We start from the raw sequence: 12022 nt of genomic DNA, 5'->3' as shown, positions 1-12022 counted from the left end.
GCGATTATTTCACCATGGAGAAAAAGAATATACATGGTCAAGGAAAAATCCTTTTATCGCCCGCAGACTGGATTATATTTTTGCCACAGAATCAGTATTAAATAGGGTAACAGAATGTGAAATTCACTCGGTTGCACAATCTGGCCACAGACTCGTTTCCCTCTCCTATAACATGTCTCAAATCAAGAGGGGACCCTCATATTGGAAATTTAATGACAGTTTGTTACACGATAAAACTTTTGTAGACTCAATGAATAAACTATTAACAGACTATGCTAATGAAAACACCGAAATAGATGATCAACTAAAATGGGAACTCTGCAAAATTAAAATAAGGGAATGGTGCATGGCATACTGTAAAACTAAGAACAAATTATCAAACAGAAGGAAAGCAGAGTTACAGTCTGAATTAGATGAGATAGAGAAGAATTTGGCTTTTAACCCGACAGACAAAGAATTAGTTGATCAACGGGAGAAGTATAAAACAGAAATGGAATTGTATGCGATTAGAGAAGCAAAAGGTGCCCATGCACGGGCACGTGTAAAATTTATTGAAGACGGGGAAAAAAACACTAAATATTTTCTCAACCTAGAAAAGGCTCGAGCAAATAGTAAAGTAATGGATAGACTAACTAATGAGGAGGGACAAGTATTGAAAAAAAGACAAGATATTGTAAAAGAGCAAACTCGTTTTTATTCAAATAGATACAGAAAAAGAATTAACTTTGATGAACAATATGTTGAAATGTTTTTACAAGACGTGGAAGTTCCACAATTGACCGAAGAACAGAAAAATAGCATTGAGGGCATTTTAACTGAAGATGAAATCACAAAGGCTTTAAAAATAATGAAAAATGGCTCAGCACCAGGCGGAGATGGTCTAACAACTGGTTTTATGAAATTTTTCTGGTGTCAGATAAAGACAATGGTTATATGTTCCTTGAACGCCGCTTTTGATAATGGTCAAATGTCTCCGACCCAAAAGAGAGCAGTTATAACATTAATACACAAAGGGAAGCAACTGTCAAGGGATGATCTGAATAACTGGCGACCAATATCTTTACTAAACTCAGATTATAAGTTACTGGCAAAGTGTCTAGCAGTACGCCTAAAAAGTGTGCTTGGAACAATAATTCATGAAAATCAGTTTGGTTTTATGAAAGGCAGAAATAGTAGCACAGCAGTTAGAATGATTGATGATATAATTACACATCTCAAACAAACGAACAAACCAGGGCTACTCCTAGCTCTAGACTACAAAGCTGCTTTCGACACAATATCAAAAGAATACATAATGTATGCCTTTAAACGCTTCAATTTTGGTAACACTTTTGTTAGATGGGTCACTACGCTCATGAACGAAACAGTAAGTTGTGTAAATTATATGGGGTGGTTGTCAGAGCCTATAGAAATGAACGCTGGAATTCGACAAGGCTGCTCATTCTCACCAATGGCCTTCGTGCTCGCCTTAGAGCTGCTGGCAGTCAAGATGAGGGCAGATCAGTCAGTTAAAGGGGTATTCTTGCCATCAGCCAATAGTACTAATCAAGAAAGACTATTGAAAATGATCTTGTACGCTGATGATATTACGCTTTTTCTGAAAGGCACTGATGATGTGCAAAATGCTCTGACATTGGTGTCATATTTCTCCAAGTTCTCAGGACTGGCTGTGAACAGACTGAAATCGGAGGCCATGTGGTTGGGTTCACAGAAGTACTCTGAGGAGCAGCCATGTGGCTTCAGATGGAAATCAAAAGTCAAAATTCTTGGTATATATTTTAGTAATAATTTAGAAGCCTCGGAAATCGAAGAAAACTGGACAGAAAAAATTAATCATATTCAGAGCACAATGATTAAGTGGTCTAAGAGAAACTGCAGTATAATGGGAAAGATTTGCCTTGTAAAATCACTTTTGATCCCTCAATTAACACATGCTTTGCAAGCTTTGATTATACCCGAAAAGATCATATGTAAACTGAACTCAATGTTTTTCAGATTCATTTGGAAAAAAAGATTTTCAAACACAAAAGCCTATGAAAAGGTAAAACGAAAAGTTATGTGCCAGGAAACAACTAAAGGTGGCCTAAATATGATTGACTTGGGTGACTTTCAAAAATCCTTTGTACTTGGATGGTTTTCGAAATTACTGCAACCAAACGAAGAAGCTTGGAAAAGTATTCCACTCAGTATGTTCTCCAAACTCGGAAAAAATCTATGCTGCTTTCAAGCAAACGTCAAACCAGCCTTATTTAAAGGGTTGGGGTTGATTACAAACAAGTTCTGGAAAAGCGTTTTAGAATGTTGGCTTGACAACCATGAAAAGATATTACCATGCGTGAAAAAAATGACCCAGCTGGAGAATTTATGCCTATGGAATAACTCTGTAATTGCTTATCGTGGCAAGACAATGTTTCTACGTGATTGGGTTACATCTGATATATGCTATGTGAAGGATTTATACGAGAATAATATGTTTTTACCATTTCACAGGATTTGTGAAAGAGTTGGGCATAAACCAACAAGACTATTTGAATATGGGGCAATTCGCACAGCAATAGCATCCCTTTTTTTGAAGATGAATGATAATGGAATACAAGATATGAAGGTAATGGATTATCAAAAAATAAGTACATGTAAACCCAGGCAGTTTCGTAAATTAATGGTAGACGCTTATCAAACTGAGACTATTGCAGTCAGTTTCTGGAAAAGAAAGATGGGAATTGAAATAAACAAGGACATTTGGCAGATAGCAAGCAACACATCAAAAGAAGTAAGATTGAGACTGCTACACTGGAAAATAACTCATAACATTTATCCAACGAACATTATATTGTATAAAATGGGCATTGCTGAGAGTATTAGTTGTACACATTGTACAGAAGAGACAGATTATATCGAACATTTCTTTTATTATTGTATAAAAATAAGCAAAGTGTGGAATCTTGTTGAAGAAGCCTTCTTCACCGCTTGTTCAAAGAGAATTCATGTTGATGTGCGGGATGCCCTATTTGGCCTAGTTAAAAGGAATTCTATTTCATCCGCTGAAGCAAACTATGTCAATTTGCTGATCTTGATTGCAAAAATGTGCATAGGTATTTATAGATACGGTACCCCTTTAGAGATCGGATGTATTTTTGAAAAAGAGTTAAGTTTAAGAAAAATAATTGACTTGTGACTCGCATATATGTTGCTATCTGTGAAATTGAAATAAAGAAACGTTAGGTAACAAAAGGAGAAATGATGACGGAAGAAAATATAGGACAAAATGTATAAAAAAAAAATATGTGGAGAGAGAGAAGATAGAACGAGAGGAGACAGTGAGAGAGAGAGAAAGAGAGAGAGAGAGAGAGAGAGAGAGAGAGAGAGAGAGAGAGAGAGATTGGCAGACTATGGGAGAGAGGGGGAGAGAGAGACCGACAGAGTATGGGGGAGAGGAGAGAGAGAGAGAGAGAGAGAGAGAGAGAGAGAGAGAGAGAGAGAGAGAGAGAGAGAGAGAGAGAGAGAGAGAGAGAGAGAGAGAGAGAGAGAGAGAGAGAGAGAGAGAGAGACGAAGCAAAAAAGAAGAACAAAGAAGAAGACAGAAAAATCCGAAGAACAAAATTCAGAAAAAAACAGACAAGTCGAAGAGAAAGAAAGTGGATGCAGAGAAAGACAGACTAGGGAGTGAGTGAGAGAGAGAGAGAGAGAGTGAGAGAGAGAGAGAGAGATGTTGTGTGGACAAGTGTGAGAAAGAGAGAGAGAGAGAAAGAGAGAGAGGAGAGAGAGAGAGAGGAGAGAGAGAGAGAGGGTAAATTTAAATTAAAAAAAAATTAAAAACAATTGTCCATGATCTGTTTACTGTCCATTGAGTGTGAAGCTGAGAGAAAGAGTGAGACTGGAGGAAAACAATAATAACTTAATAAGAATTAAAAGGATTATAAAAAAAAACAAAAAAAACCTTCCGATATAAAAAAAAAACGCACGCACATGTGTGATTAACAATGTCTGATCTCCTGAAAAAAAAAAGAGAAAAAAAAAAGAAAAAAAAAAAAAAGAAAAAAAAAGAAGAAAAAAAAAAAAGAAAAGAAAAGAAAAAAAAAAAAACCAAAAAAAAAAAAACAACATTCAAAAATTACCATAAGTTCACGACAGCCCAAATTCTAGCTCAAAATTTCCCAAACACACAACTTAAACATACTCAAGAGTAATGTGATTATCTGCAGACTCACATCCCAAACCGACAAGGAACTTTGTGATACAGGGACCTAGCTGACCCCGTGTCTCATTAAAAACTACATCCTCTCCTTTTGAAACGAAGGCACTGTGCATATTACTACTTACCTGCAGATCTCTCCTGCTGCCCTTCCTCCCCCTCCTGACTTTCACCCCCATCACTCATGCAGTTAAATCCCATGTCCATTGCTTCTTCTTCTTCTTCATCCCAGGCAGATGTTTCAGTTGTGCCAAAGTCATCAAAATCGTCAAAATCATCCATAAGCCGAGAGGAGTTTCTGCCGCGACTAGAGCTGGCAGGGTTAAGCCGTGGCAAGGAGTTTGGGTCGGACTTAAATATGCTCTTGGTACCACTTGTTGATCTGACCAGCTGGAAAGCAAAATAAACAAATTATACAGAGCAAACTTTTTTCTTGCCTGGTCTAGTGTTCTTCTTCGATGTGTGCAGCTGCACATTTTGATAAACTGTATTTGTATCCACAGAAAACAATTGCTTCTCACAGGAAAAACACCCCCAGCCTACCCTTTACCCCTTGGGAGTGGGAGTAGGAGGTAAATCTTTGTTCAGGTTAAGACCATCCCTTCAAAACAGAAGCTTCTGATCTCCAGTCTTGCAGCATGCATGCTGTACTTGCCAAGACACTATACATATGAATTTACTGGGGCTGAAAAATACTATATCCAGGGTTGAAAAATACTATATCCCACATTAAAAAAAATCTACATTCTATGCAGAAGCTTTCTGTACAAACCTACAAAGTTATCAACCTACCTTTTTGTTGACTAAGTCTAGCAGGAGATCAATCAACCTTGCAGGCACGAAGCTTCTGATGATCTCAGCAGTCTGGTAACATGCCAAAGTTGTTGTTTCCTTGAAAGACAACATGCTTTCCAAGTTTTGAATGACTGGCAGAAGTCCCACTGTTCCCTCCTTCTTGGTGTACTCGCTGAACAGTGATGTCAACTTGATCAGAAGCTGTCTGAGAAGAGTGTCTACTACTGCCAAAGTAATGCTGTGTTGCTTGCTTGTTTTTAGGCAGTGGGACAAAATGCTGCAGTCGATGGCTAGCAGCTCTAGTGTTTTCAGCTGAAACATAAAACAGCAAAGATCAGTCTATCATGTCATCGTCATTTTAAATCTCTTTACCTACAAAACAAAGGAAATGACAACTATATTTAAGATTTGTGTAACAAAAATACAGCATTTGAAGCAAAACTAATATGTTTACTGCATACTGCTAACTCTGGGCTTCTTCTGTGCACCCAGAATACAATGGATAAGAAAAAACAAACACCTTCAATCTTAATGATGAAACAATCAACACATAAACTCCATGTACACAAGCTCTCTCTATCAAGTTACCCAAACATAATAAACAAAACAAAACACCTCAGCTGAAAATGTTCAGTTCTACGTGGGACATTCCAAGAAATCTTTTCTGAGAACCGTTTAGCTATTTGTCCTTAACTTCCAAAACATTTGACGCATCACAGACATTTTAGCAACGCATCAAAATCATGCAAAAAATGTCTTTCGGAAAAACCATACCTGTGGTTCAGTGTACTCGAGGTGTTGCAGCACGATGCTCTGCAGAGTCTCTCCTAGGAAAATCACAAGTGCAGGAATAGCGTGACAGACCTCCGACTCTGTTGTCACCCCTGTCTTCTTTCTCTGCTTCTCAAAGTCAAGCTCGCAGTCAAACGTCGTCAGCAGGTAAATCTTCTCCAGGGAGGTTACAAAACCCCTTTCCACCTTGTCACCTCTGGAAAATTGTCCAGGGTCCCTCAGAACAAGCTGCAAGAGAAGCTGAGCAAGATCTCCACCCAAAGTTCTTGTCCGTTCTATGCCTATGTCATCACGTGAAGTCAAACACAGAGTGACCCAGTTCAAGAGATGTTTACGAAGAGGGAATGCGCCCTTCTCAGTCGCAAACCCAGAGCCCAGGATGTCGGGCTGGTAGTTCTCAGGTAAGTGACATGTAGAGAGCAGGTGAGATAGAAATGTGAGGGAGAAGGGGGTTGGGTGGGTGACATCGGGGAGGAACAAGTTCCAGACTTGTCGACCAGGTTTGACCAATCCACACTGTAGCATTGTGGACAGGAGCTCAAAGCCATACTGTTGGTAGCCGTCAGTCTCTGCTTGTCTTGAACTGATGAGGCTGGGGAAAAAATCAAGAAGAACAAAATGGAAGAATTCTTCATGCATGGCATTTTCACCAGACTAGTCTCTGCATGACTAAAGTTGATAACGGTAATAATAGTATAGATTGAACTGTAGGATTGTAATCTATATTCAATTTTTGCAATCTTATTTTTCTTCTTCTACATAATTCTGCTGTCAGTCACAGCATAAAACTTCAGTTATATTGTTACACTATGTTGACTGTGGCCTGAAGTGACAAAACAATTTGTCAGATGACCTAGAAGGCATATCATTAGTAGACATGCCAGACCTTTCATCTGATTAATTTTCATGAGAGAGATGCAAGATCTTCTGGAAGATAAAGGTCTAACTGTGAGCATTTCCCTCCAAGCATGAGGTCTGAGACCTAAAGACCACACCTGAAGCCAAACAGGTGTCCGGAAGAAAGGTAACAAGCATTTTTCTTCAAACTCACCTCAGACCTGAAGACCACACCTGAAGCCAAACAGGTGTCATGGTGTCTCTAATTCTTGACTGCAACTCTACCTGCTTCACACTTCTGGCTAATGATGCCAGGCAACTGAAGATATGCTTGTACATCTCACTTCTGTAAACCACCATGCACAAGAATGTGAAAAGATAATGAACTTGGACAGGTAAATAGGTAGGATCAAGATCCAAAGTGGTTATTTACATGGTGAGAGAAACAAAGCATACCATCAGGTAGAAGATAACTGGGGAACAAAACAATAAATACAGCTCCATAGGCTTAAAAATGCTTCTCACTGGGTTAGAATTACGCACCTGAGCTCAAACTATCAAAAACCAAACTCTGCCTCAAAGGCATAAGCAAAAACTTAAACTAAGAGCTCTCCGTTCCTGCTTATCACTTCAGTCCTTTAAAGGCCAAATCATATCCAGGTAATATCTTTTCAAACACTTAAAACGGTCAGGTATTCTTAATCATTTACTCCATTACTGAGTTGGCTACCATTGACTTTTTTTTTTAATGTAGCCTCCTTGCAAATGTTAATTGGTATTTTACTTTTAAAGTTTATCTCCTTACCCTTTGCAGGTAGTGAGCACCTGTTGTAAAGCTTGCAGAACATACATCCCATCCATCTCAAGTAGTGATGCCGGATACTTGTCCAGCACACAACCCAACAGTTGAAGCCTGTGTACATATCAATACAGATGTTTCTTGGTTTTGTTTCTGTTACCAATAATGTGCATTCTTCCTGTGTACATATCAATACAGATGTTTCTTGGTTTTGTTTCTGTTACCAATAATGTGCATTCTTCCTGTGTACATATCAATACAGATGTTTCTTGGTTTTGTTTCTGTTACCAATAATGTGCATTCTTCCTGTGTACATATCAATACAGATGTTTCTTGGTTTTGTTTCTGTTACCAATAATGTGCATTCTTCCTGTGTACATATCAATACAGATGTTTCTTGGTTTTGTTTCTGTTACCAATAATGTGCATTCTTCCTGTGTACATATCAATACAGATGTTTCTTGGTTTTGTTTCTGTTACCAATAATGTGCATTCTTCAAGCTTCTGCATCCTCAGATCCCTTGTAAGTTCTTAAGCCTATGTATGAATTCTCATTATTCAATTAACAATAATTTTCACAGATGTGCCATCATTTTCTTGAATATACTCCTGCATAAATACATCAGTTATTAAAATCAAAATCACCATTGTACTCTGACATATCTTTTTTAATCAGTTGTTATGCAGTTGCTACAGGAAGTAGGTTCCAAAAATTTGTACAAAGCCTTTCCCCCACCCCAACAACCCCCATCTAAAAGAAAAGACTGACCAAGGGGTCATCTGAGGCGTGTTGGCTTTGGTGACAATGGTGTCCAACATGGCTGACCATCCCGACATGACACGGCGCTTCTTGGCTGGTGTGCCAGTGTGTTGCTGTGTCGTTGTGGGCAGCTGTGTTACCTCTATGACTCCACTGTCCGCTGTGTACAGCTGAAAAAAGAATATGAAGAATGTATATTCAGTCCTCTGCACCCTGTATGGAATAAACAATTTCTACAGACAACTTACTATTTCGTTTACCTTTCTGTACTTTGCAAAACTATGCTTGAGACTATTTATAGTTTTACTAATAATCAGAGTCCCAGAAATAATGGGTCAACAGAGGCAAGCCGTTTTAGGTTCAAAATGAATTTCTGTTTCATTACAATATTCAGAGTCTCTTTCAGAACATGCTTCATTTATGACAATAATACAAAATGCATATGATTTGTGCAAGATACCTGTACGCTGTACAACTAAGCATATGTTTTTGAGACGAAGGAAAACGACTTCTTAAGCATGCACAAACAGTTGAAGTTGCTTGCCAAGCATAAACACAAATACCTAGAAGAACATATAATGCACACAGTTCCAACCATTTTGTCACCATACAACTAACCTGGTGGCAAATGTCAGCAGCAAGTTCGATGTACGAGTCTTTCATCACAACAGTTCCACTCCTGCAGGGAGACAATGACTCGTTGACATTAACATAACAAGTGAAAAGACCAAAAGAGGTCAGCTGCCTATTATAACATTGAGGTTCTCCTCACCTTGAGAGAAAAATGCCTTATATTACTGCATTTCGTCCAACCAAATTTAACAAGCAATTTGTGTGTAACAAACACATGAACAACAAGAAGGGCAAAGCCCATACGACTCACATGCTTTACACATTTTTCCTACCAAAATACATGTGACCTTGACCAGGTCATCCAAGGTCATGCAACACAAAGCTGTTAATTCAAGACATAGGAAGTACAATGGTGCTTATTGGCTCTTTCTACCATGAGATATGGTCACTTTTAGTGGTTCACTACCTTATTTTGGTCACATTTCATAAGGGTCAAAGTGACCTTGACCTTGATCATATGTGACCGAATGTGTCTCATGATGAAAGCATAACATGTGCCCCACATAATTTTTAAGTTTGAAACAGTTATCTTCCATAGTTCAGGGTCAAGGTCACTTCAAAATATGTATACAATCCAACTTTGAAGAGCTCCTGTGACCTTGACCTTGAAGCAAGGTAAACCAAACTGGTATCAAAAGATGGGGCTTACTTTGCCCTATATATCATATATAGGTGAGGTATTGAATCTCAAAAACTTCAGAGAAAATGGGAAAAATATGAAAAATAGCTGTTTTTTAGGCAACATTTATGGCCCCTGCGACCTTGACCTTGAAGCAAGGTCAAGATGCTATGTATGTTTTTTGGGGCCTTGTCATTATACACCATCTTGCCAAATTTGGTACTGATAGACTGAATAGTGTCCAAGAAATATCCAACGTTAAAGTTTTCCGGACGGACGGACGGACGGACGTCCGGACGGACGGACGTCCGGACGGACGGACGGACGGACGGACGGACGACTCGGGTGAGTACATAGACTCACTTTTGCTTCGCATGTGAGTCAAAAACCTATCAATCAACTGACAAACCGAGATCAAATAAGCACCCTCAAAGTCAAATAACATTTGACTGTTTACATCAATTAACATACGGTTGGTTGGCTGATGTGTTGAATATCCGTACAACATACACAAAAATATTTACCCAGATGCAAATTTTTGGCGTCCACCCAACTGATCAATGTCGGCATGTATCACTTCGTACAGTCTGCGCAAGTGACTCTGAAAAAAACAAAAACCACTTCAGTCTCCATAGCACCATTCAGCACAAACTGCATGTATGCATGTGTACGCGTGTTTGTGTTTGTAGGTGCGTGTGTATGTATGTGCGCAAGCATATGTCTGTCCGTCTGTGCAAGCACGTATGCAAGTGCAGGCTTAAGTGCATAGACAAGTTAACTGTCTCACTTGTAAAAATCTACGTAATTCAGTGCTCATCTTCAAAAGCTCAGTTATGAAACCATTTAGGCAGAGCTATGACCCAGCTATAACACAAACAAGCAAGCAAATGCATAAGCAGACTATACCTTCCAGACATCCGAGTCCACAGCAAAGCCACCAGCATCCACAGTCTTAGCGCCACCAGGGTGATGAGCTTGCATCTGAACTCGAAGGAACTCCACCATGTCATCCTGAGATGAAAAAAAAATGGTTTAAGATGATGAAAGCACAGTTTTTCAAAGCAAATAAAATGATACGCTCTCAAACAGACAATGAACTTACTTTTTTGTTTTGCCAAACCCATGTCACCATGGAGAAACAGTCAGCTATCAATGCCAGGTCTGTGATCATCTTTACCGCACTCCTCAACTGATTCAGTCAGATCGTTTGCTATTTGTTTTTTAAGGGTGCAACCGGCATAACAGGCAGTAAATAAATAAGTCATGTTTTTTAAGGGCGCAACTATTCCACAACCTATTACAATACTATCAGTCATTTTTGGAAATCGTCTATTGAAACTTCTTTACTCATACAAGTAAATTTATGTTTGAGTCAATATCTGAACAAGCAAGAATTACACAAACGTCTCTGTGCATACCCTTAAAGCATCTGACGGGTAGTTGTTCCACAGGTAAATCAATCCAGGCATGGCGCCTTCTCCCAGTTTGCAGATCTGAACACGACTGTTCGGTGCTATGTTCTCCACAAAGACGTTCAGGGCAGCCATGACGGATTCCAGAACAGGCATGCTTTTCTGTTCCCTGTCAGCAGCAACTTTGTAAAATAACTTATTTACAAAATTAAAAAAAAAGAAAAGTATGTTGTTGGAACATTTAATTATTGACAAAACAAAACTCTGTACAATACCAACTGTTAATGTTGCAAGATACCCGGGTGAGGCAAAGAATTCTGTTGTTGTAGTAAGGCTGATGAAGTCTTATTTCTACCATGTCTTAACAGCCAGTCATATCTTGACTTGTGGGTTTCCCCCCCACGCATATCATGCTTTCTATTAAATCTGAATTTATTATATTGGACCGTTTTAATGCTAAGGTCACAGTCATGAGAGGAAGGTGACTTGAAAGCAAGTGATTCAACAAACATGCTAAAGCTTAAGATAAACTAACATAAACAAGCATGACCTCTCTCCCAAACTTACTTGATGTTCTTAAAAACCTCAGTGAAGAACAGAAGCAGTTTTTTTGTTTTTGGCTGAAGGTCACACTGGCGACTGGCTCCTTTCATCATGACATGAAGAAGTCGAGCAACGATTGATCGGTGCACAGTGCAGTTGGTGTCAAGAAATAGGTGGCAGTACAAGACTAGAAGCTCTGAAAATAACAGGAAAATATACTTCTCACACACTTCGAGTGTTACCTCCAGTTTCTTTCCAGACTCGGAGGATAGGTCAGTTGTACCTGATTTGAAAATACAGAAGGGTCCAAATGTCCAGGGATCAGGACATTGCATCAGATAAAAAAAATATGTGTCAGTAACTGAGGACAATACTGCACTTCAGCTTCTATCAACACTTGTTCTACTCCAATAACTAGAACATCTATGTAAAACAAAGACTCCATGCAGTGGTGCCTGTGATGTAAGGCCCTTCTGATGAGTGGACACCTCCCATGAAAGGATATCTTCTGGAGAACCTTTGTCTATTATCTTGACCAAAATATACCTGTCATGAAAGGCCACCTGCAATGTAGGGACACATTCAACTGGTCGATCTAAGGGTGTCCTTGCATCGCAGGTACCAATATATCAGAACTAGA

At 39.0% G+C, this 12022-nt stretch overlaps 1 protein-coding gene across 1 annotated transcript in view; it reads right to left on the bottom strand.

The window, feature by feature from the left end:
• LOC138960913 (serine-protein kinase ATM-like) overlaps nt 1-12022 on the bottom strand; it is a 92313-nt gene that overhangs the window by 70525 nt on the left and 9766 nt on the right. Inside the window, exons 4-14 of the mRNA XM_070332546.1 lie at nt 11407-11578; nt 10846-11008; nt 10334-10438; nt 9952-10028; nt 8794-8854; nt 8185-8345; nt 7422-7529; nt 6831-6962; nt 5762-6371; nt 4985-5299; nt 4321-4582 (exon numbers count right to left, since the gene is read on the bottom strand). Coding sequence (XP_070188647.1) covers nt 4321-4582; nt 4985-5299; nt 5762-6371; nt 6831-6962; nt 7422-7529; nt 8185-8345; nt 8794-8854; nt 9952-10028; nt 10334-10438; nt 10846-11008; nt 11407-11578 — 2166 coding nt within the window. The remainder of the gene's footprint in view (nt 1-4320; nt 4583-4984; nt 5300-5761; nt 6372-6830; nt 6963-7421; nt 7530-8184; nt 8346-8793; nt 8855-9951; nt 10029-10333; nt 10439-10845; nt 11009-11406; nt 11579-12022) is intronic.

This window comes from Littorina saxatilis, linkage group LG3, assembly GCF_037325665.1.
Source record: "Littorina saxatilis isolate snail1 linkage group LG3, US_GU_Lsax_2.0, whole genome shotgun sequence".
NCBI lineage: Eukaryota > Metazoa > Mollusca > Gastropoda > Littorinimorpha > Littorinidae > Littorina > Littorina saxatilis.
This window is presented reverse-complemented; position numbering and strand designations above follow the sequence as displayed.